A 27,130-nucleotide genomic window follows, 5' to 3' on the forward strand; every position below is an offset into this window, starting at 1 on the left:
CTAAACATTAAATTAATGATTTGCCTTAACATTCACAAGTGAGTGGGTGACAGATGCTGGAAATGGCTGCAAATTTCCTATGAGAGGAAGAAGAAATACTGAGGGAAATCAAGACCATACCTGAACAGATGATCAGGATATTAGAATGTCTAAAGGTTAGCAAAACTCCAGGGGCAGATGGAGTCTGTCCCAGAGATGAGAAACCCAAGAACCTATGCAAGTAGAGTCAACATCATATTATAATAGAAAATACTGGTAGATTTAAAACTGGTGAGTAGTAACTGAGAGACAGGAAATTAATGATATTAGGGATCACTTCTGCTGTTGAAGACAGTGACAACTAAACATTCATTTTCAGAAAAGTATTTGTTTACAGGCAGAACTCAGAAAGAAGAAGACATTTAATTGTTTCAAGTAGAGGTCTCAGATTAAAAGCTAGCTAGGGAGAGGCAGAAAGGCATGTAAGTGCTGATGATTTTAAGAAGCTTTGTCTATAACACAGTCTAAAACACAGGCCAGATTTTTAAAAACTTTTCTAGCCAGCCAGCAGCTCTTGGCATGTATAAGTTCCTGGGACTTCCTTTTCAGAGCTGGTGATTCCTTGCAGTGCTCTGAGGCTTCAGTGGTACCAGGAAGGCTCTGCAGCATCATCGCAGTAGCATTGGTGGCAGATTGGGTTAAATATTGGTCAGGGACAGCTGCAGCAACCACCAAAACCTCCATCTCATTTGGATAAGGGAAGGTGATTATCTTCAGGAGATGAAGGAGTTCTGGAGTTATCAGGTAGTAAAAAACACAAATGAAAGCAAATTACTTCAGCCATTTTGTGAGGATCAGCATAATGCTAATTTTCACTTACAAGAGTAACAGAAATGGGGAGCATAAGTGAGTAAAACAGTGAAAAGTAGAATTTGTGTAGAATTTGGCATTTTGATAAAGCAAAGTAATTCACACTTACTTGGGATAGCTCAGGAAGGAAGTTCAGCAAACTGGTTTGGATAAACTGGGTGAAAAATATAAGAATTGTAGAAGGAACACGAAAAAGAAAATACCCCAAAGTCACATGCAAATTAACATTAATCAGGAGGATGATCTAGATGAAAGAATTATAAGCATAAAACTATTTTTTTACATAATTACTTATGTAATAACAGCAAAAACCCCAAAGAAAAATAAAGTTCAATAAATACTGCATTGCATATAAATTATTTTAGCCTGCTATAAAAAAAAAAATCACAAAATCTGTGATACTAAAATTTCTGTTGTCTATGTAATTTTAAATCTTCTAGTTACATCTTGATATACAGAGAATGGACATGTTAAAATATATGGGCTAATAATTCTGGAAAGGAAAACATAGAGATCTCTGCTTATTTTAGCTGCAGCACTTATTTCTAAAATGAAAATAAAAATGTGTATGCCTCCAGTTATGGCAACAATCAGTCATAAAACATAGTGATGAACAAAATGCCGTTAGTTCCATATTTAAGTTGTCATTAACCTGCTCTATTTAAATATAAAACTTGTTATTATAATCTAGCAACTGTGGCATGGCTGTGAGTACATGCCCTGGGTTTTTCTTGTCTTTCGTAGATATTGTAAGATTGTAAAGAGTGCATTTTTTTCTCTCTGTTTTTCCACTACAATACCTCTTACAAGATCCACAGTTCTTAACACTGCTGATTGACGACCTAAGACCAAAGTCTATCAAAGTTAATTGAAAGACTTAATTGTCCTTTTGATCAATCCCTCTGTCCTCTGGTATTTTGGACTCATGCCTTTTCCTTCAGTAAGAAATGATTTCTGTTTTTTCCTCTTTACAGAAAAAGGGAGATCTACTTTTAATCAGACCTCACCAGCAAAGAATTTATTTCTCAGGAGAGAGAAACCCAGTGTTTACAGAGTCAAAGAAGATTTTGAGAAGTCTAGGGGTGGATGAGGAAAGATCTTGCTAGAGGCCTCAGTGAGAGAGCAAGCTCAGAGATCTTATGTTTCACGGTTCTGGAGTTTGAAGGTCTAAACTGGGAGGATAGAAACTTTACCAAGGAGGATGGATCATATACCACAAAACCCAAAATCTATGGACTTGCTGGGAACCGCTGGGGAAATTACTTTCCATTGTTGGTTAGTACTGAATAGCAGGCTGCAAATGCTGAGATGGGTTGGAGGTGAGAGTTCAGAAAGTCTCCCCTTTCAGGGAGAAACATATTCTGCCTAGAGAAGATCATGGCAAAAGTCCAGTACACTATTATCCCTTAGTGTTTCTGTTGTAAATAGTTGCAGTAGCTTCCTAGACTAAGCAGATTCTTTTTGCCATCCCATTGTCATTGCAGGCCTCATCTGATCACAGATGCCAGATCTGCAGCCTTTAAATCTTCCAAGTCAGACCTGCTCAGTTTGCTGACAAAAAGAAATTTCCCAATTCAGTACTGTGGAGTCAATAAAAATGTAGCTGTGGCAGAGCAAGGTGCATTCTCTTCTCCCTGATGTACCATAATCATCAAATTGTAAGCTAAGATACAATTCCAGAAATAACATTGCACATAATAGTTGATGTATGAAGCGGAAAGAACATAGTTAATTTGCAGAGGTGAATTTGAGCTTTCATGTCCATCAGACAGGAAAATCTGGTTTTGACTGCAGACTGAGAACATTTTAAATGGAAACCTCTGATGGAAATATATATGGAATGCAAAGAAGTGTTTATACGGTCAATTTTCTATCTAGATGAACCTTCTTATTTCTTTCTGTCAGTTTTACTGGGACTTTATATTCATTTCCTTGCAGTTTTTCCCTGTATCTTTTTCTGGCTGTAAATTTTTTCATGGTTTCTTGTTTTTACAGAGATATTCTATGTCTTGCTGTGTGAGAAACAGCACCTCTTTAATGACTTAATATAGGGGTTACAATCCAAAAGACAAAAGAGTGTAACTTTTATTACAGTATTAAATTTCTAATTCTTACTTTAGTCAGAGTTACTGTACGGGCCTTTCCTCATAGAAACAGTGATTTGGAACAACATCTAAACATTAAATTTAGTCTTTAAGATATTTTCAGGGACTGCACCTTAAGTTGCATCCCTCCAGGCCAGGTAGTGTCCTTTATGGATGTAGGAAGCTTATTGCAGTGGAATTTAAAATGTAAACTTGAGTATACTTCAATGAAAAAATCAATGCTCTTGCTTTTTTCCTGTGATAACTTTTTGTTGTTGTTTATTCACAAAAAGCCTTGAACTGCCTTGAATTTGCATCATGGTAAGGATAGGTGTGTTGGCTCTAACTGTGAAACAGTGCCTGAATGTTTTGTGATTACTTGTTCGGGTATCAGTGGCATCACAGTGGATACACAAATAGCTGGGAGTGCAGCTATTGGCTGTATGGCCACATTTTTTCCCACTTAGATGCCTGTACCAAGATGTGCCATAGTGTCTTTGGCTGGTACTTCATTCTTAGCAGATGGCAGGACACAGATGTGCATAATTGGCTTGGATACCTTGATAACAGTGTATATTTTTTCAGAAAAGGCTATTATTGGAGGTTATAGAGGATTTTAAAAAATGTTGTCCAGCAGCTGCAGATTTCAGAATGGAGAAGGCTGAGAATTTCTTGACAAAGCTCTTTTTATGAAGACCGAATGTATTGACAGGAATTGGCTTGGTGAATTTGAGTTTCAAGTATTCTTAAACATATTTGTTTGGTTCAGAAGGAGCTTCTTTATTGCCAAGAAATGAGAGGGAAAACTTCTGGGTGCAGAGCAGGTGAGGTGGTAGTATGCCCATCTCCATTTACACAGTTGGTTATTTTTTGTTCTTCTAGTACAAATCTACTTAAATGTTGGCCATAAACCTTGGCTGCATTTTAATATTGGCTGTGTACTTGTGATCTTTCTCTACTGATGCTTAAAAAGGGCATTGACTCTTCCTTTTATTTGATTTCTGTCTGGAGCTATAAAATTAATCTCCCAGTGTCATGCTGCAATGGGCTGTGTCAGTGGAAGAAAGATAAGTTTCATTTTTTTTCCCTTAAAACTTCTTCCAAAGTTACAAAGACTTGAGCACATTTACTTTCTCTTTTCAATTTTAACAAAGCCCTTGTCTTTTTTTTCTGTATTTCTATTTTATCCATGTCATTTTGCTTCTTTTGTTTTATACTTCACATTTTTTCCAGACTCTTTTTTTCCTCTTCAAGCCTAGTTTATAGTCTCTGACAGGATTCTTTCTATGCTATCTGCCAAAACATCTGTTCCTTTTCTGAATAAAAAGCTTGCTTCTCCAGAAAGTGTCACTCGGGTCCACACCAAGTATAAACCTTCATTCCTCTCTGAGACTTTGCCAGTGATGGACTAGCACTGGGAAGCTTTGCCTTCTTGTCTGTCTTGTCTCTTTTTTTCGTTATGCCAAATTCAGTAATGTAGTGGGGCAAAAAAAAAAAAGTATTTAAATGTACACATTTCCTTTCAAAATCTGCTAGTACCTATATGTACTTTCTATTTTTAGTCTTGCAATTACTTCCTGAATTTCTAATTGAAGTGGATACTTACTTCAAATGGGTTCTACTTTAAAAAAATTCTATTGCCTGTTATTTTCTATGTGTTTTACCAGGACAACATTTGAATTACTACTCTCACTGAAAATCCAACACAACTGAACTTGATTCTTCTTGGATTCATTTTGGCCTTTCTACAGTTTTGTAGTCAAAACTTTTAGAAAAAAATTTGGGTTGCTGTGAGAAAATTATGTAACTTTCAGTACCTTGATAGTTCTGATCCAGTTGACAGTTTTGCTTCTATTATAAAGTTTTTAGACATCTTTAGGAAAACTTGTGGCCAGTGTGAAAAGTTCAGTATTTCAAAAGAATATTATTTTTATATTGTGTTCCCACAGACATTAAGATTCAGGTAAGATTCACAATTAAGTTTCACAATTTTTGTAACTAATTTTTGTAACTAATTTTTGTAACATTTTATAAATGGTCAGTACTAGCATTGGGTAATTTAAATATTTTTATCCAGTATGGATTAAAACATTTATTGTTCTCTATGTTGTGAAGTAAAGGAAAAAAGTGGTTTTTGTGTGTATTTGTCTGTGTCATAATTTGCTGTTGATTTGTTACTGAATACTAAGCTTGTGGTGAATAATTTTAAGTTCCTGCAAACTTTTGAGCTTTTGTGTGGTAAATAACATGAGACTACAATGGACAGAAACTTCCCTCTGGACTGCATCTGATTCACTGATTCAACTCCCTGAAGTTTTAATTAATTTTCACAGAAATTAATAAGTACTCTTTTGCTATTTTTTTTGTCTTTGCCGGAAATTTCTTCATTCTTTAGATGAAAAATGTGTATTTCCATTGAAATATTTGTAGTAGTTACTTAGGGGTTTCCAGTGTCACTCTGGTAAGGGGATGGGGACACACATTCTGTTTCATTGTTCCCTCGCTCTGCCAGACATAAAGAGAGCTTCTCCAGGTGGCAGAGATTTGATAAATGCTGGGAAGCTGTGTAAAGAGAATTGCTAAGGAAATTGAATTCAACCCTTCTCCATGGCTGGATCCCCCCTAGAGCAGGTGGCCTGGCACACTGGCCACAAGTTCCTGTTGACTGCCTCCATCCAATACCTCAGTACCCTTGTGCTGCGGATTTGTTTGTGGAAGCTGGCAAGCTGCCTTCCCAGAAGAGCTGCAGCAACAGAAAGAGGGCTGGGAATGGTTCAAAAGTCTTGAGTCTTTTCATAGCTCTTGTGTTCTGCTGGTTCTTTGAAATGCTTAAGGAAGTTGGTGTGTGATTTGTTAAATGGAAGTTTGAAAATTCTTAGTCAAAGAAATATTTTCAACACAACACATTTTCTCAGCTTTCTGTGAGGACTTGCTTGTCTCTCTTGCCAAGATCCTAGGGCAGAGGGAGTTTTTAAATTTTTGGCTTAAACTATGAAAAATATTTATTTAAAAATAATTTTTGTTACCTGTGTAGGCCTGTCTTAGTATGATCAAGTCAGCAGAAAATGGGAAGTGTTCTCACACCTGAGAAATATTAATTACTCACAAAAAGTTGCTATTGATTGGGCTATTCAGTAACTGTGTGGAACATATTAGAACTTCTGTTTATGACAGCATAGTTCAGGAGTAGTTCCAGTAAAGTGTAGTCAATGATTCTATTTTTATACTAGAAAACCAGCATTCTTTTCATCCCTTGAGCTGCAACCCAAGTGGCTGGTAGCCCATCAAACTGAAAGGTACCTTTAATGTGTTCCTCCTTGAAGCCTGAGCTCAGTTTACATGGGAAATTACTCCCTCCAGTGAACAACTACAGTGATTCATATTTACTTTGGAAGATCTACATTTTTCAATGGATGAAAATGAAGAGAATAGGGCTCTGACACTACAAAAAATTCAGTGCAGACCTCTGTGCAAGCTGTTTCCTGAATCAGTAAGCACAGAGCTGCACAGTGCCCCAGTTAAGGTCTACTAATATGAGGATTTAATTAGCTGCTGCACAACTTCATGTGCACAAGTTTGTCTACTTTGAGGGACCTTGCTGGTATTTCTGTCTGAGATATTAATCAATACAATCTCAGGGCAGTACACACTGCATTCCAGTCTGTAGTGGCAATGCACCCTAAGTATTACAGAAAAGTAAATGCAATGCAGTACAGAAATCTTCAACAGTCAGGTTTAAAACAGAAATGTGGTTCTAATCTTAGCTACAAAAATGACCTTAAATCCTGTAAAAAAACCATTTTGTATTGACAAACACACGTAAGAAGTATGAAACTATGTGACAAATCATAACAGTATTAGGCACTGGTATTTACAGGAAAATTATTATCAGTTTAATGTGATTTTAATCTGGCAGAAAATGTGCAGGTAGAAGCTTATGTTCCTCTGGTTTTAAGCTTTGTATTAAGAGCTGAGTGTGTGATAGACCATACTGCCTCTATGCTTCTTCTCTCAGTTAGAAAATGTTATTCTGAAATATAATTGAATGTAGGTTTGAAAATAATCAAGGAAAGAGTTTAGATTTGGAGATGCAGAATTTAGAATAACGTAATCCTACTCAGAAGAATGATTCAAAGAAAATGTTCTCCATGTTGTAACTTGAAATTTGAGGAGGGGAAAAGCATTTGTTCCTCTTTTTTTCTGTATGATCCTTTTTTAGAATGAAATTCAACACAAAGTGAATCTCAGCTGGTTTGGAATTATATTACCATCTGGGGGAATATTTTGAAGCAAGCCAAAACTAACAGATTTTCACCAACCCCTTAAGAATTCTAATTGCCAGGAATTGGGTATTTCTTAGGAGCAAATTGACAGTGCAGTAGTGTGAGTCTGCAAGATTTGTCTTGGCTGCAAGGTCTTCTTGGCTGGAGAGAATTTTTTTTTGATTCATGTAGAATCACCTAGAGCTCAGCAGATATTTTTTAATGTTTCTAGTTAGACAGTTTCTTCTACTTCAGCTGGAAACTATGGCCAAAGTTGCAATTAACATTGTCAAATCTGAGTGTGTTCTTGATGATGTTGTTGGTTAAAGCCAGTGTTGAACAGAGAGGGTCAAGCTGCATGCCTCGGGGGCTCTATAGTGTACTTTGGAGTCCCTCAGTGAAGATTAGCAATTAAATTACTAGTTTGAGTCCAGCAAAGGTCAAGAGTGATTAACAATTTTTGTTCCATTGGTTAGTGGGAAACAGATGTAAAATGAAGTGATGATCAAAATCCAATTCCTAATAGATATTTTACATCATAGACACCAAACTCCTAATGATCCCTTGTTAGCAATCTGATTAGAATGGACAGTAATTGAACAGGCACAGACAACTGCCATGCAGCTTCTACTGCCATTCCCCATAACCAAAATTATTGCCATTTTTGGTCTCAAGGACAAACTGAAAGTTTCAGTCTCTCTGTCTGAGATTTTTGTATTCTATTTGGAAATCCTTCATCCTGAGTAATATCAAATAATATTTTGAATCTAAAATAAATCTGAAAATTATTTGAAGGGCTCTGAATGCCGAATAACCTGGAATAATAACTCTGGAAGGTTTTATTTGATAATTTTAAATATATATGGTTGATCCTCATCTGCATTAATCTGACATGGGTCTGCTGAAAAATTAGTTAAGTAATAGTCAGTGAACCTGGAAAAAGATCTGATTCTGCATTACTCAAAAGTCATATTTAAGGTGCACAAGTAGTTTTAGAAAAAGTGTACCAAAATTATGTGTACTATACATACAGGGGCTGCCCTTCTTTTTCTTGCCATCAGCCATTTCAGGATTAGGTGAGAGGTTGTATGTTAGGGGGCTTGAAATGAGTAAGGGATTGAGGCTGGGGCTTCAGGCTTTTGCCTGGGGTTTCTACCATGATATGGCAAAACTTCAAATTCCAAAGCTTTGTATTCTCATACTCCTGTAACTCATGAGTGATAGAATACCTTTCTTGTAAATATGATATCTTTTAGACCAAATCTGTGTACATGCTGTGCTCCATGGAAAAGCTGTTCTGAAATTACCAGGAAATCTATTCTGTTAATTAATCTAGGAATATTGCTGGATTACACTAGATGAAATCTCTTCCATATTTTAGCAATAAAATCCATAAGATTTTTCAATTACAGTAATTTCACGAATACAAGCCGCACCAATTTGACTAAGATTTTCCTCCTAAACCGGAAATGCGGCTAATAATCAGGAGCGGCTAATACAACCTCAGAAGTGCCTGCCAGAGTGCTGAGCCGAGCAGCTGCAAAGTCGGCATTTTGCGATTGTTACAAATCGCTACTTTGTTGCACCGCGGGTGGAGCCTGGCTCCCTGTAGGCAGCACGGGGGGCGGGGAGAGAGGCGGGAGAGCTCTCTTTCCTCCTCTGCCACAGCCCAGGGGAGAGACGGGGGGGGCCCGGCGCCGCCATTGCCACGGCCCAGGGAGGAGAGGGGGGACCCGGGCCGCCCCTACCGCGGCCCGGGGAGGGGGGGGGAAGCCCGCACCACCATTGCTGCGGCCCGGGGAGGGGGGGGGAAGCCGGCGCCGCCATTGCTGCGGCCCGGGGAGGGGGGGGGAAGCCGGCGCCGCCATTGCTGCGGCCCGGGGAGCCGACGGGAGCCCCGCGCAGCCATTGCCGCGGCTCGGGGAGCCGACGGGGTGCTTTGTCCCCGCCCGCCGCCGCCCCGGCAGGAGCGGGGAAACTCCGTCCCTGCCCGCCGCCGGCGCCACGGGCGCAGGAAAGCTCCCTCCCCGCCCGCCGCCGCTGCCGTAGGAGCAGGGGAAGCTCCGTCCCTGCCTGCCACTGCGGGGCAGCGCCGACCCGGGGTGACCGAGCCCAGTGGCAGCGGCGGCCGGCCCCGAGCTGCAGCACCGTGCTGGACCACCTGGCCCCGTCAGCGACCCCTAGCGGGCCGAGCCTGCACAGCCTTAGCTCAGCCAGTAAACCCCGCCCTCCTGCGGTTCTGTTATTAATTGCACGCGGGTCCTCGCTGCGAACGACAGAGCGGCTTATATTCGTGTGCGGCTTATCTATGGACAAAAACCAAAATATTTGCCAACACCCAGAGATGCGGCTTATAGTCAGTGCGGCTTGTATTCGTGAATTTACTGTAAATCTTTTTCAATTAAACTTAAAATCCAAAATTTTCAATGGATGAATAAAAGGCTTAAAGCATCTTGTAAAAAGTACCAACTGGACTTTTCTTACTGTTCTACGGTGTCTTAGTTTTCTTTAGACAAAACTAAGAAAGAAAGCACTCTAAAAAACTAATAACTTGAATAAGGTAAGATTCTTCTGGTTTTGTCTAAGTTTATAAAAATTATATAGTTAGATTTTTATTTAGTAATTTTGAAACAATGGAAAATATTCTTGTTATTTGCTAGGTAACTTATGTACTGCCCAGAGCTGGCGTTGACTAACTGCTGAAAGATAAAGGGGGACCAGAGAGATTCACATTTTGAAACACATTTATGATGTCTACCAAATTGTGAATAAAATTTTTCTTTTTTTTGGTTGTTATTTTACAATGACATTGCAACACAATATTCATAGTAGACATGAGTATGATTATTTTCACTATCATTTTTTGGCAGAGGAACAAATCAAACATTTCTCATTAACAAGGGCAGTTTTCCCTGCTGCTGTAGAAAACTGGGACCACCTAACGGTCTGCAAATGGTTTTCAGGCTTGTTGACACAACTCACTTCTAAGCTGACTTTGTTTCCTTGAGCTTGTATCCTTTTTAAAACAGCTGATAGCATTATGTATAAGCAATTATTGGAATTGGCCTTTTTATTGGTACATACTGGATATAACATGCAAAAGAGAAGTCCAGACTTTTGTACTAACTCTTAGCCCTGCAATTGAGTTCAGACATCACTAGTATTCTTTTAGCTTTGTCAAATCCGTTTCATGAGAAACCTTTCTAGGTCAGTGACTATATGTGTTTAACTTCTAGTGCACCTTAACCCTGGCCACAGGGAGGTCTGTGAGCATTGTAGTAATAATAATAATATATAACACTAACTATAGGTTATGAAAGGATGTCTATTCTGAAAATAAATTTAAGAGAAACACAAGCAGGACTGTCATTTACTCCCTGAAAAATAGAACTGCTAAGCATTCATATTTAAATTAAATTATTTTATGAGTTCATTGAATGTTATTTAGCAAGTATATTATAGTGAAGACATGTTACCTTCTGCCTTAGAATGAGGATATTATTGCTTTTTCATTTTTATCTTTTGTATCAGCATTTGGCAAGTAACAAAGGAAATTTGCTTCCTAATGTTAAATTGTTTTGTGCTGCTTCTCAGCCACAATGATATAGAAGGATGAGACAACGGAAAAAAGTTATTTGATTTTTGGGCAGACAGATGAATGCAACAGTGGTCTTGACCTGTCCTTGATGAAATGTTTATTCTATGAAAGGCAAAGCACTTAATTCCTGTCTGAATCACTCCAGTGAAATCTTGTTCATGCAGGAGGCTACATGAGTGGAAATGCAGATGGAATCGGCTCAAATATTTCAGTATGGTCAAGGTGGTGATGTTTAGAACTGTCTGAGGTCAAAGCAGAGTGGGCTACATGTATCAGTCAAAAAAGATGAAGCCTTTCTGAAACTTGGTGGGAAAAGTTTGTGTTTGTCTACCCATTTTTTGTGCCACCTCATTGCCTAATTTGAGCAGATTTTTGACAAATAATGCCTGATTGTCCCTGAAACCTGAATTTTTTTATACTCTACGAATATGAAAACGGGATCTTGAGTAAGTCATGAAGCCCAAACTTCTAAGGATTCCAGCTTAATTTTCCAGACTCCAGTCTTTAAATTTAGAAAAAGCCACCTGGCAACCAAGATTTGCAGGTCTCACTTTAGTCTAAGTCTGTTTTGATAGACCAATTGAATTTTTTTACATACCTGAGAAGTTCTTGGGATACAAGGTCAGAGTAATAAATGTTATGTTTTTATTCTTTATGTAGGATAAGTTATGTAATTCCATCACTACTTTATTACTCTGCAGTCATTTTGTTACTATGTAATTTAAAATATTTTGGCCATAAAAGTTTGGAGAAAGCTCGTAGGTGTGTGGCACTATATTATAATCTGCCTGTAAGACTACAGTTCTTCTAGTCAACCTCTCTAGAAATGCACTGATAGATCAAGACACTGGAACTAGTTTTAAGGTGACCTGGTAAACTGAGAATGCATTGTATTTGCATTAGAATAACCAGTACTGCAGTATTCCTCTTTATGACCTGAGTTAATATTTGCTAATTGGAAATGTCTGTACTTTTTATGAAGGCTGAAGGCTGAGAAACTCTCTGAAGGGTTTATGAATCTGGTACTCAAGTCTTGTTTAAAAAAAATAAGTGTTTCTGTTATCTGAAGGTGTTCAGCAAAAGTCAGCAGGCAGAAAATAATCCCAAAGATGTCAGTTTACTAGATCTTGAACTGTATTGTATTTAACTTGCTTCAGTATATCTTAATAAGAATTTAAATGGACATATCAGAACTACTCAGGAGAAGACTCATGGCTCCCATAGACAAGTTCACAGAGCTGCTCATCCTAGAAGCTGGCATGCTGGAGCAATATTCACGTATCCTCTTCCTAAGTTTTTCGTTCCAGTGTGAAAAACTTAGCAGTGAATAACCTCCTTCAACTTATGTGTCAATGCCCAAAGGACTCTTAACTCATCTCAATTTAAATTAATGACCTTAGTGATAGTATTAGCAATTGGACCATGGCTCTCATGAGCCAGCTATTTGCATATGGAATTTGATTAATCCTGCTGGCTATCAATTTTCATTTTTAATTAGGTGTGATAGTGTTGCAGGAGAAAATACAAGTCTACTATTAGGCAGCGACAATGTTGATTTTCTATTGGGTATTCTATTCTGTTTTGTTTGGCTGTGGTAAATTCCCTGACAATGTCTGTTTAGATCAGCTCGGAAAGTTACCACAGACCTTAAAACAGATCTTTGCAAGCTCAGTGATATTCAGCACAAAGAATATTAGTAGTTTATAGGACGTAGAGAAATCAGTTTATGGTATCCCCTTGCAGTACTCAGTAGCTCTATTCCTCTTAGTGGCCTAATAAGTCTCTTGTAATGCATGTCCAGAGCCACATAAAGACCAGCTCTGTGGGCAAGTGGCTAGGAATTTTACTGATGCTACTTGGTTTCCCTGCATTCTGACTGAGCATTTGTACACTGAGAGTCCTGCTCAGGTTTGGATCAAGACTAAAATTTACTTGGATCTCGTAAATTTGTAACATGCGGTGTCTCCTGATTTCCAACAGGCCATTCCATATTTCTTTGACATCTTTGCACTTTGGGAACATTGCAACATGTTTGTGTAGGTCATAGCCAGGAAAACAATGTTCAGCATTTGGCTTGCCTAGCAGAGCTGGTGCCCACATGCTGCTTACCACTGAGCATACCCCTGTAAGAATTAGCAGACCTTGACAAAACCATCAAGAAAATCTCAATAAAAAATAATTGAATACACTTGTGATAGAATAGCTACCTAATGCTTCCCTTCCTTACCAGAACAACTTTAAAGAAATACACCTCTTTCCTCAGAAATTAATTTTAATAGAGGTTGATATCCACTGACCAAAAAAAGAATGATCAATGCCTAATAAACAAACCCAGTTAGAAAGGCAATATATTGCTGTATCAGATTAAAATTCAAAGTGAAGAAAACCTTCTTTGAAATCAAAAAAACACTCCTGAGAAGTCAGTATGTGTATTCAGCAATGGCATAAGGTGAAGATGAAGGCATAACAGTTAGCAGGGATATGCCAAACTCTGAACATTGGAAGAGCTTCCTCTATGCTTTTAAAATTTCTTTCCTGAAGTATTCACCTGTTTGTAATAAATTAATAACTCATGCTGAAGAACAGGGCATTTTAATGAAAGGAATTTATATTTTTGCAATAGAATTTCTTGTACTTGTGGGAGGCCTTTTTTTTTGTTTCCTCACAAACATCTATATATATCATTTTATATAGATATAAAATTCCTTTGTGTGGCAATGTGCACTCTGCCAAGATCAGTGGGAGTTAAATCTCCTCAAAAGATATCTTTGTTCAAATTCAGATTTCTAGGATGCACTCATGAATATCTGTGCAGAAAATGACTTAGCTGTATCAACATTCTAATGCTTTTCTCTGGAAAAAATATAGCATCAGACACAGGAGCAATAAACTATGTGTGTGGATTTAATTTTATTTACATTTTTCATTGACAATGGATGATTGGAGACATCATGTAGAAAAAGAGTAATATTAATACAGTATGTTAATAGTGCACAGTGGCCTTGTCCATTATAAAGCACCAGGATATGTCAAGCTATAGTCTTTTTCACTTTCCTTAGAACATATGACTACTCATATAATAATGAATATTTGAATATTTTCTTCAGTGTGTTGCACAAAAAGCAAACTATAGTGCAAATTTTGATTAAAATGTTGCTCTGTGGCCTTTCATATAAAATCTAATTTTATTTAATATTACTTTCTACATGTATGCAGAAAATGGCAAGCTAATATTAATAAAAGAAGGCTTACAGGAATGTGGAACAAGAACAATAGATCCTTGTCAAAATTTATTTACCTAGCTAGACTTTCATTTCAAAGTTAGCAGTACTCTGTGATACTGGCATAATACATGGGTCTTAAAACTCTGTTAGACATTTTTAACCCACTTTAATTTATTCCATGGTAGTTTAATCCCCTGCTGAATGCGGATGGGGTGAATTTTCAAAAGTCATAATCCACTGAAGTAAAAAATCTGTAATGACAACATAGACAGCAGGCTTCAAGAGTTTAGTTTAAATTATTTCTGAAAATGTAAAACTTAGGGCAAGAGTTAATAGGATATTTCATACAGTTATATTTCAATCCTTTTCCAAACCTTTACATATTCACTTGCATCTCTGCCGTCAGAGGCAAAAAACAGAAAGCTGTAAAATTCTAATGTGAAGATTTTCACAGGATATTGTAACTCATTTGGTCCTTCAGTTCACAGACTTTTATATGTGATAGCATAATATTTTCTAAACTGAAAGAGAAATGGCATTTTACAAACTGAAGACCTTCCATTCTGTCTTAACTGGGCATGAAAATGAAATTAAGATACATAATACCACTCTATCTTCATCCTTCTGCTCCTCTAGGATTTTTACAATTGACTTTATTGGTGGATGAAAATTTGGCCCACAAACTGACTGGAAAAAGTGCATGCATTTCCTATGTACTTGAAATCTACAGTTTTACACTCTTTCTTGATTATACCTTCAGAGATGCTTAGTTCTGGAAGTAGCTGTAACTCAGACATCTTATTTTCTTTAACCAGGAAACTCCCCTAGTTCCAGCTACAGGCTTTTACAGCTTTGCCTGGCCTCATCATCCAGGCACCAAATTTCTGCCTAAACCCCACAGAAAAAATGTTACCTCCTTGCTAGGTTTTGTTGTGTCATGCTGGACCAGATTTTGGATGGCATCAGATAAAGATGACAGGTGACTTGTTCAAAACAACAGGATGAGAAAGTTCTGAGAGTGTGAAGCAGAGATGAGCTGTTAGAATGTTTCATATGGTAGAAGATTCATTCAGAAACAGACAAGTGCTTGTAAATGATATTTATTGAAAATTAATAAACCCATAGCCACACTCCCAACTTAAGCAGTCTTTGATCCTCAAAGACTTGAAAATGAAAAAGATTTTCTGGTATAAATAGTATATTCTTCCTTCATTTTGCATACCTTGATAAAATCAACATTTAACTATTGTTGAATGCATGGTGTAGGACAGATGGACTTTTATTTTGATTAGCTAATTCTTTCAAACTCTTAAATAAAATAGAGAATGGCAACAATTACCTTTTTTTTTTTTTTTCCTCCTGTAAAAGTTACATGTCTGGAGAGAAAACAATGAGTTTTCTCCTTTGAAAAAAAAAGTGACAGAAGTACCTGTCTTTGCTCCTGCTTTCCCAGAAAAGGGTGGAACAAACTGTAGGGCTTCTTTTCATCGCTTCCTCTTGTGGTTCTGTGATTTTGGTTCTTGGTTCAAAGGTCCCAGTCTTACCCAGGCAGATAGAGGGGCCTGGATATTTAATTTTTAGTCTGATTTCCACTCTGAAAGTTTGTAAAAGAATTAAAGAAAATCTTTCTATATGCCCGACTGTCACAGGCAGCACTGGCAGAATGAAGGAGAGAAAAGGAGGAAGAGAAAAATATCCATTAGGGCACTGCTACTAGAAGAAATGTCTCTGTAATTATAATCTAAGTCTGAGTGATTTAAAGTACCTATCTGTCTTAGATGACTAAACACTTTTAAAGAGCCTGCTTACTAAACAATTCTTTTAGTCACTATTGAACAAAACAGGATCAAGAAGATTAATTTGTCACATTCTAAATATTTGTGAAAATTTTTCATGTTATTAAATCAAACTCAAAAGATAACAGAATAGTAGAAATCTACACTGTTTCTTACGGGGAACCTCCAGATGGGGAATCTCCTATATTTAAAGGGAGGAGCAATACTAGCAAGTGAGCATGTCTGATGAGTACCACATCACTTCATTAGTTTCAGCATGCTTACAGATGTATAGGGAGAAGTGCACCTCAGCAGGACTAGAGAATTTCAGAAGGCATTTACACAGAGCATTCATTGCCCTGCTTCCAGCCTACAACCTTTGGGTTGTCTCCACAGAATTGTCTCCAGGGCAAGTGATGCGCCATAGGTCAGATTATTCTTGGTTTCTGTTGGATGACTAGCTGAAGATCATTTATTCAATTTGGAAAGTTCATCAATAATTCATGGAGGTAGAAGACACAATCCATTATGTTTCTCTCTTGATCATGGAATAGGTCTAGAATTCCAGGTGAATGAATGGATCAGTGAATCCCACCCAGGATCATGGACTGGACAGGCAAAGAATATGATACGATTCAGGACGTAACAGCTGGCAGGCCACCAGCTTTTTTCATCAGTCTGTTACCACTCACAGGGCTTGCTGCAGTGTCACAGCTTAGCCCACAGTCCAGGAATGCAAGGGAAAGGAAATGAAACTCTAATTTTTAAGGGTTTTTACTGGGACCAAACACTTAAGATACTTTAACATCTGGGCATTTCCTGAAAATTATTTGAGACTAACTAGTTTTATTTATAACAGGCAACTTACACTGTGTAGAAAGCACTGTAAAATTGTACATTTTGCTAGCTTTTTTCTTTTGCAGGCCCGCCATTTCAATATCTTAATATTTTATGATAACAACTGTTAAGAATGATAATGCACCTAACAAAGCTGTGCTGCTACTGTTAGTATCCTCATCTTTCTGTGGGTACAAATTTTCTAATTATTCTTTGATTCTTAGTCAGATCTCAAAGAGATACCAACTGATACAGGCAATGTAATTTCAATGATGTTAAATTTCCCTGAATTTATATCAGCTACTCTCAGCTGAATTTATATCAGCTTCTTGTCTTGCATAACTGCTGTTGTGTGAATGATGAAAGAAGCTCAGGTAGCTACATTTTTGTTTTAACAAGGGCCATTTGAAGCAAGAATGATAGCTCATAGATTAAAACCAGAAAAATGCAGAATTTAAAGCTGAGCTGAGCACACTTAATAGAAGTATTCTGAATTTTGTGGCTCCTAAGGATGTTCTATACAAAAATTGCAGCAATTGTATGTTAAATTCAATTTCTTAACCTAAAGATATTAAAAAAAATAATTACATTTTCTCTGTTTTCCGTGTGACAGCAAATTATCAATTTTTATGATCCGTGATTACTTTAGAAAATATTATTGAAAACTTTAGATGCTTGTTTTTCTAGGGTCAGTAATCAATTCAGTACTGTTTTATGACCAAACCCAATTAAAATATTATGAATTAATAGAGACAAAAGACTGAATAAATAATGGCAGCCCATATTTGCCATCATACAGGAATATGGTTCTGCCAAATCCTGAATACTGTGTACCATTCTGGTTTCCTCATTTTAAAGACAGAACAGGGAATGGCGAAGGACAAAGAGGAAATTTAACGGAATAGGTATAGAATAACTTATGTATGAGGATTATTTGCATGATTTAGGAGGCTGTTAGGGCTGGAGAAGAGATCAGTATCTGTTTACTATTACGAATGGGTATAGTTGAGGCATGTAGTAGTGAGCTAGGAGTCTTCCTCATGCAGCTAGGAATCATCAAATTTTTCATCAAATTTGTAGAAAATCATCAAATTTGTAGAAAAAAATACTTGAAGCATAACAGCAAAGAAAAGTAAGGGGGAGCATAGGAAATTTGGATAGAGACAGAATTTTCCATCTGAAGGGTTCTCCAAAGCAGGTGTCAGGAACCAGGTTCAAAACAAACCACAGGAGGACACAGTGCTGTGGAACTCATTGCTGACGTAGCATATGAATGTTTAAAGTTTAAAGAGGGTCAAAATTAACAAAGGCACAGAAGATCAGTCTGTTTAGTTACTGAAACAGAAAGCTCATTTGGTCCTTAAGTTCACAGACTTCTGTAAGTGACAGCATAATATCTTAAAATTGAAAGAGAAATGATGAAACAGAAAACATATACAGAAATGATATCTAGCAGAGGAAAGAAACTAGAATTGTTGGATAGCTGGGAAGAAATTAGGGGTCTAGAATATGCTTCTCATGTTCTTACCTATCTCTAGACATCTCTTACAGTTACTATTGGAGACAAGATGATTTTTCTAAATGAGTCTTTGTTTTGATCCTGCATAGCCACTTTTGAATTCTCATTTGATATAGTAAATCATGAGTTACTGTTCTGTTTGTCAGACTCATCTGAGTTTGCAGATATTTTGAATGAATGATCAACATGTATCCTTATTCTTTTCATGTTATGAAGCAAAAAGGTTTGTAAATTAAAACCAGAGAGCCCTGTTTCTGTGAAATATCCATGAATGTGTTTTTCTTTGTTTGTTCTTCCTTTCCAGAGTGTCCATTTAAGAGGTACAAGTCCTTCAGTGCGTTTTACTGTCTCCCATTATAATAATATCTCCATCAATTTGCATTCTCAGTTTCTTTGTTTATTACCAAATACCTGTAGAATATTGACTTTTAATTTTCTGGAAATTATTCACTGAATAAAATATTTCCATGCCACTGGTAACTTTGTACAATGTGTAGAAAACTGCAGGAAGAAAAAATGAATCTAAATGGAAGAGTAAACTCAGTCTTGTTATTCCTCCACCCACTGCATAAACAGGATGAATATAAGGATACTGGATTCAGTGCCAGCTTTCTGTGTGCTGCCCTGCCTTGATAATGGTCCAGCTTATTGTAATGTCCATCAATGCTCTCCTACCTATTCTGTCCCTGAGATATCTTATTGAGGAAAGAAAATTTTGAATTCTATTCAGAGCATTTGCAAACACAATGCTGCCAAATTCTTACAGTGCTATGCCAATACAAACAGTCTTGGTTTTTGATTAGTTATTTACCTGAAGAGAGAGATTTTTTCCACCTTGAGTATTAGATTGTTTGTTTGCATTTTCATTTGCTCTCAAGTAGTCATATATTTTGAGGAATAAATACATAATTTCTAAGCCAATACTGTAATTATAGGTAATGAACTGTAGTAGAACTAGAATAAAAAGGAGTGAGAAATCGAGATGCATTCTTTACCTTTTTGAATTGCTATTTTTTAAAATCTCAAATCAAGAAGTCTAAAATTAAAGTTAATATATCTATGGTTGATTTTACATAGAGGACCTAAATCACCACTTCAAGTCTTCATGGTTTCATGAAATTCTTTTTAACTTCATTTTCTCTGCTCCAAATGTTAAGGTTTGACTAGGCAAAGCATTCAGGGCTCAGTGTCTTGAAAGAGAACTCCTAAATTTCTGAGATAAATAAACTGCCTATTCCTGTAGAAAGTCCTAAAAGAACAGCATATATTAATTAAAATATGCTTAGTGAAGCTAAAAATTTAGAAAATTTATCACCATCAAAATATAGGATACAAAATGAGTGGAGTATTCTATTTTAATAGATTAAAAAAATAATTACAGATCAATTCCTGTGTCTTTTAAATTATGCTTTTGGATATTGTGCCCAGTGAAACCACTGTCTTTTCTTCTTCAAAGAAGAAGTAGAAGAAATGGAATAAAATTGTGTCAGCATTTGTTGGAAAAGAATTGCCATGCAGTAGAAAGCTCCTGGTACCTTTTCAATATCAGTAGCCTTTACTCGGTAGTGGAAATTCATACTTTCGTAAAAGTGCAGGACCAAAACCAACTGTCAGACTGCCATGCTTAATAAGTGCTTTTCCAATCACACTTGTAGCACTAGATAAGCACTTCTAAATATTTTTGTTCCTTACTATTTTGCTATACAAACATTTCTGCGATCATCATCATTCAGAACCACTTCTGGCTATGCAGTCGTGGAGGAAATCCCCCTACTCAGCCCTTTAGCAACACTGATTTATTGCACTGCAGTGGTGTTTTGGGTTAGCACCGGTGAGCAGCTAAGCACCTCACAGTTCTTAGTTTGCTTTCCCCCTTTCCCCAGTGGGATAGGGAAGAGGAATGGAAGAATAAAAAGAAGAAAACTTGTGAGTCGAGATAAAGAAAATTTAATAACGGAAGGATAAATGGAAGAAGAAGAAAGAAAACAAACCAAGTGATGCAAAGGCAACACTCAACTCAACTCCAATGGGTAGAATGATGACCAAAAAGATGGCTACCTCCTCTAAACCCCCACCTCTTTAAATTGCTAAAATTGCTAAATTCAGGTTCTCTGCTCAGTTGTGTCCATTCCCAATCCATTATGCACCTCCCCAGTCGATTCACTTGAGGGTCTGAAAGAGAAACAGAGAAGGCCTTGGTGCTGTACACTGTTCAGCCCGAGCTAGGACATTAGTGTGTTACCAGCATTTGGGTTAAAATTCTAAACCACAGTACCAAATGAGCTGCTGTGAAGAAAATGGACTCTGTCCTAGACAGAGCCATTGAAACTGAGCCAAACATTTCAATGTTTCATCTAGGAGTGACACTTGGCTATGGAAAAGAAGGCAATACTGGTTATAGTGAACTAATTGATTAAATAGAATATGTAAGTTTCTGAATTATATGTAGATATCCTCAAGGAAGAGGACAAAAATACCACCATAGAATTTAGGCTGCTCTGTGTTTTCTTATCCACTTTCAATTGGTTCTTTCACAATCAGTTTCACAATACTAAGTGCAAAACCTCATGCTTTTTCATGCTCTTTCTTATATTAATGCAAGCTTGTGTTTGGAAAGAAGAGAGATTGAAGAAAACTGAATCAGTTCATGTGAAAGGACTGCTGCATTTACAGAAATTCTATTGCACAGCAATGCTCTGTTATTGGGTGTGTGAGTCTCTGAGGATACTTTCTGTAGCATATTAGTATACCAGTATATGAAAAAGCAGTTGGATGGAAAATGTTAGTGAAGCACTATGGATTCTAGAGCTTTTTTATTAACACTTTGTGGGCTGTTTTTTTAGTGCTTACACAGACTCTTGACCAGGAAGGGCAGGTTCTCATGGATGCAACCAGTTACCCACACTGAAACCACAAACAGAGGTCTCAGGGCTAACTGCAGAGCCAGAAATCTTTCAAATATTGCAAAACCGATGGCAGCAACAATCAGTTGTATCTGTTAGATTGGGTGTGAAGCAGCATAGAATGAATGTAGCCTAAATCATCTGGTTCCATTAAATATGCTGGCTTTCAAAAAACCATGTATTGGATCAGTCATCAATTATTTTGGGAAATAACTCCTCCCTTTCCTGAGTCTTCAGTTTCACATATCCAGAAAAAAGAGAGACTTTTTAGGTTTTTATAGTCTTACCTATTGTTGCATGGAACTGGTTGTCTAATCCCATGAAATGTAAATCATTAGATGAAGAAGGGAAAAAAAAGGAAAAACAAACTATAAGCAAAGAAAATGAGAGTGGTAAGCAATCAGTATCCTACCTACAGATTGCTGATTTACTAGCTCTGCTAGCTAACTGCTTAGATTTATTGTAGATTGACAGACTCATTCAGGCACATTTTTCTTTTTAGCCACAATTCTTTTCTTATTTTGCCCTCCTTCCCCATATGCCATAGAAAAAAATATATTCTGAGTCTCTTTCTCCCTGTGAAATCTTCATTGCTGCTTCATTAACCAGTGCACCATCAGTGCATTTTATTACTGCTTCTCTCCCGGCCTACTGTGTTATTGCTAAGATGTAGCTATGAACTGGCTATCAAAATGCTAGTCTGTGTTTTAATCCTTCTGTCCATTCAAAAGAGGGGAAAGTTATCTCTTTGGCAAAATCCTGAATTAAATCCATATTTTATCTAGTATGGTTACTGGCCCCACATGAAATGGATTGGGGAGGTATAGTGTAGGATGTGACAGATTTATTTGCCTATTTATTTGCTGTGAAAGGCTGGGGGCGTATCTCCTGTCTGATCAGTGTATTAAGACAATTTAGACTGATTTTATGTATGTGCCTTCAAATGACCTTGAAAAACTACTGAAGTTAATGAAAGTGTGTTTCAATTTCATGATTGTTAAGAAATGAAAAGGCCATGCTGTGATAGATATCCTCTGTGACATATACCTCCAGTTGTACCAGTAGGGAGGGGACATGATTTAAATACTATCAGGTTTCCAATGGGTTTCCTGGGTATGGAATGCACTTAATTCATTTTTAAGTGAAGAGAAAGATATAACTGCAAGTATGATAGAAGCACATAAATCAGTGCCAGAACACAGAGGAATAAAACGGGCATTTTTGGAATCCCATATGAAAAGGGAAATAAGAAACTTGATGGCTTCTTCAGAGCAGTGCAAATGTTAAAAATTGGGCAGTGTGTGTGGTGCAAATTTTAGGGGGAATGGACTACATGTGTTGTCAGTTCCTTTCGATCCTCCCTGCATGAATTCCAGCCCTCCCAGGTATGCTCTGTCAGAGCCCTCTGCCAGTGCTGCATGTTAGACAGCTGTGAGCCTGCATCTGTTCTCTGTTTTCCACTCAATTAAAGCAAAGAGAAAAAACATAAATAAGACAAATTGCTCTGACACTAAATTTTTGTGCAAAACTATGTCTTAAATATATGATTTTGTAGGAACTTGGTGCAAGATTTTCTGTTCTTTTAAAATATGATTTTGCAGAATTTTTTTATTACTGCTTTTAAATTTGTGCCTCTGTTTTGTTTTTTTTAATATACAAAAGGCTTTCTGTCTTACATAGGTCACTATTTAATTTGGGGAGGAAATGGTGAAAAAAGAAGTGAAGTGAGGAAGGAAAAATGCTTGTCATAGATACCGACAAGGCAAATCAGTAGTTGGTCTGTAAGGGATTATTAGAAAAGGCTGTGACTCCTTCTGCATTAACTGACATGGAGTACACTGTATGTACAGCTGTCGACTCAAAACTCATTAAAATTTTCATTATTCTGTTATTTATATTGTAGTTGTGACTGAAGGTCCCAGTCAAGAACATAGACCTATGACTATTCATAAAAGAAGTAGGGAAATTGTATTATTATTATTAGATTCATAATGACATGGACTCCAAGCATGGTCAGGCTGGCACCACCAAGACAGCACCCTGACAGCAGACTCCAGGGGCAGCAAAAATAAATGAATGTGTCTCTGATGGTGGAAGATACGGAAACTTGGCAGAGTGAGCATTCAAGCAAGAACACTTCACTCTGAGATGCCACATACAAGCTGAAGGATGACAAGACTGTGTACCTCAGGTTTTGTAGTAATTCATTACACACTCATCACTTACAGACCTCATAGCAGACAAATAACACGAATGTCTGTAATTAAATCTGAAGGCCAATTAAAAAACAGGCAAAGGAGAATTGAATAACAACCACTTGGAAAGTGGAGGAAAACAGACATTTCTCTTTTGGTTTACTGAGCAGAGAGGTACAATTTAATTTCTCAAAAAATATTTCTATATGATTAGGAAATCTGGTCATTTTGGTCTCAGGTGGAAATGATGGGGTTTGTGTGACATATCTCAATATATTGTTTCTTTCTTCTTCCTTTCTTTTTCAGGTTACCTGTGCAAATTTAACAAATGGAGGAAAAACAGAACTTCTAAAATCAGGAAGCTCCAAATCCACACTAAAGCACATATGGACAGAAAGTAGCAAAGACTTGTCCATCAGCCGACTGCTGTCACAGACTTTTCGTGGAAAGGAAAATGATACAGATTTGGACCTGCGATACGATGCCCCAGAAACTTATTCTGAGCAAGATCTCTGGGACTGGCTGAGGAACTCCACAGATCTGCAAGAACCTCGGCCCAGAGCAAAGAGACGGCCCATCGTCAAGACTGGGAAATTTAAGAAAATGTTTGGCTGGGGAGATTTTCATTCCAACATCAAGACTGTGAAGCTAAATCTGTTAATAACAGGAAAAATCGTTGACCATGGCAATGGGACGTTTAGTGTTTACTTCAGGCATAACTCCACTGGTCAAGGGAATGTATCTGTGAGCCTAGTGCCCCCTACAAAAATAGTGGAATTTGACTTGGCACAACAGACAGTGATTGATGCCAAAGATTCCAAGTCCTTTAACTGTCGAATTGAGTATGAAAAGGTTGACAAGGCTACCAAGAATACACTCTGCAACTATGACCCTTCAAAAACCTGTTATCAGGAGCAGACCCAGAGCCACGTGTCATGGCTCTGCTCCAAGCCCTTTAAAGTAATCTGTATTTACATTTCCTTTTATAGTACAGATTATAAACTAGTACAGAAGGTGTGTCCTGATTACAACTACCACAGTGACACACCCTACTTCCCTTCAGGGTGAGGACCAGCTTGTGTCTGAGACTGAAGCCTGGGGAATAAAAGAGGTCGAATGACAGGGCTGTAACCTCAAGGAGGAAGGCCACATCTATTGCCTGGAATGTGTCTACCTGCTGCTGCTGATGTCAAATGGCTGCAAATATGTTAGTGGAAAACAATCTAATGTAATTTTTGCCCAGTCAGCTCCATGTATCAATCTAGGTGTAAATCACTACGGATTTGAAATAAAACCATACATACATACACAGAGACACACACACACTTTTCAGCGCACATTATTGAGATTCCTGCTAAGAAATCTTTCATTGTCTGATATCTAAGGATTCAGCATAACCTATCATCAAGCAAAATGGATTAACTAGACAGTACAAGGTTTCTAACACAGACTGTTATGGAAATCTGCTTGAATGTCCTTTGAGTACATGCCAATCAATAATCGTCACTCATACATTCTACTGCTTGGAATAGCTGTACTGGTAAATAATACTGTAGGAATAATATTTGTTAAAATGGGAAAAAAAGTGTGTTTAGAGTTCAGTATTCCGTATTATATGAACACAGCAATGTGTCATGACTTTTTCCAGCACACAGTAGGCACATTCAAGGTGGTGTTGATGGCTCTTTTTCCATGGAGCAAGCCTGTTTCTAGTAAAGATGGGCAAACATTTGGAATTTACATGTGAGCAGACATTCTGGTTTAATGATTCGCTGACTCTTTAAGCTCTGATTCTTTAAACTTGTTTGAGTTTAGGCCAGCTAAACTACTTATAAACTGGAATTGATCTCTAAGGACGAAAATGCCTGGCGGAGAACATGTAAGTTATAAGTGGCTGTCTTATCTTTATTACAAAATATTGTAACAAATTCAATATCCTAGTCTTCATTTGTATGAATGGTTTGTATTGTACATAATTTAACCAGTGTTATTTGAGCTGCTTATTAATATTAACTTGTAATTGTCTCTCTGCTTGTTATTGGTTAAAACAATCAAGGAAATAAGGAATCCATTTTATCAATGTAGCTGTAAACGCCATTAAAAGACAGAACTATGTACAAAGCATTTATTCAGCTAAAGTATTGTTGAAAGCTATACATATACAACATTACAGTCTGTCTGTATTTAGATATTTTATTTCCAGAGGAAAAAATGAACTGTACATAAAAATAAAAATCTTAAAGTTGAGTTTCACTATGTACTGTGTAGATAGTAGTTTAAATAGTTCTGACAAGCGGGTAATACTCCAAGTCTAATATGATTTTCAATATTGTCTCTTTGCATATGTACATATATAGACATCTATTTATGAATTTGTGTGTGTGCATATTTGTGTGTGTATAAGTACATGTGTGTGTGTGAGTGTGTGCAAATACATATGTTGAATACATAAAACTTCCTTGAACCCTTTTCCTAACAAGCAGATCTTATTACTGAAGGTCTTGCTAGTTCAAGCAGAAGTCCTCACTCTCATAAGAAATTACAGGTGCAGGGCTTTGTTTAAAAGGAGTTATTATAATTTACAAGTGGAAAAACATAGAGCGACTCTCTGTGTACAAAGGCCTGTCTTTGCCTTAATTCTAGCCTCCTGTGAGGTACTGATCTCTATGGAATGAAGAGATCCCTTTTTATGGTACTAGGGAATTTTCTTCCTTTAAGAAAAAGCTCATAGCTTTTTTATATATATATATTTTGTGGATAGTGGCATACTTTACCCCCAACATCCAGAAAACCAGCAACTGTAAGAAGTCCATGCCTAAAAGAAGGTTGCCCAAAGAAGAACTTCATATTTCATATTGTATCTTTCAGAATTAACATTCCTGGAAATGCTTTCTTTCCCCTTCCACCCTTTCCCCCATGTTCTGTGTTCTTGGGTCACAGCTGCAAATGCAAATATAGGTCAGATTCCAACTATGTGCAGCATTATGAATAGCTTCTCCAAAACCCCAATAAACACTCCACTGGTGTTTCCAGAACTGAAAAGTTCAAAAAACTACCAACTGATGACCTCTCTTGCTGAAATGTGCAGCACCTAAATAAGAATGGAACAAAGCAAATGAATAACATTACTGAAAGTAAATGTTTTCCCCCTGATGTACCAGTAGGAGAGGAGACTTTCATATTATTATTGCTTTGGCTTCTTTGAATAGATATACTTATGGGAATTTCTTCATTATGTATGACATTTCCCAGGACAAAACTGTGACCCCAGACCATGTGTAGATTTGGAGAAAGAAATTTTCCAAGTCATGTAGTTCATATTCTGATCTCATTCAGGAATATGCTGATATAAACAAAATTTTTTTCCTTTGATAGGGATTATGATTAAACTGATAGTGTTTATCCCTTATGCTCTATGAAAAGTAATTGTTTTGAATATAAAGAAATTTGTGTTGTTACCAATAGTTAGATCTTGGACCTATTAAATCAGTGGGAATCTTGCTATTGATTTTAATATATATTTCCATTTAATAGTATGTAGAATTCGAGTGTTAAATATGTTTAACAATCTTAGCAATCTGTATTACAATTGAGCATTATATGGTTCATTTATATTCCTGGAAAATGGATGTGAAATACTATTGCTGGTACAGTTTCATTTTTTTCTATATTTTTTAAAAACTTCCCATAATTATATGAAATATATACATTCTGTTCATATATAAATGTTTGTCCACTTTTCAGGTAGCATCCATATAAAAAAGGAACTATTAACCATGCAATGATTTTAATCCTATTAATTGTGGTTGTTGGTATTTTATCTGCCTCTTTCACAGTCATTCACACTACTAATTAGTCTTAATCCTTTGAAGAATTTGCTATTC

General features: G+C 37.0%; 1 protein-coding gene across 4 annotated transcripts in view; it reads left to right on the forward strand.

Moving 5' to 3' along the window:
- The window catches only part of NXPH1 (neurexophilin 1), a 140,410-nt gene extending 114,908 nt beyond the window's left edge, over positions 1-25,502 (forward strand). For all 4 annotated transcript variants that reach the window (XM_033062994.2, XM_033062984.2, XM_033063004.2 and 1 more), the window contains exon 3: positions 23,553-25,502. In XM_033062994.2, the coding sequence (XP_032918885.1) occupies positions 23,553-24,314 (762 nt within the window). In that variant the 3' untranslated portion in view covers positions 24,315-25,502. The remainder of the gene's footprint in view (positions 1-23,552) is intronic.
- Positions 25,503-27,130: the final 1,628 nt, after the last annotated feature.

This window comes from Catharus ustulatus, chromosome 1 (assembly GCF_009819885.2).
Source record: "Catharus ustulatus isolate bCatUst1 chromosome 1, bCatUst1.pri.v2, whole genome shotgun sequence".
Classification (NCBI taxonomy): Eukaryota; Metazoa; Chordata; class Aves; order Passeriformes; family Turdidae; genus Catharus; species Catharus ustulatus.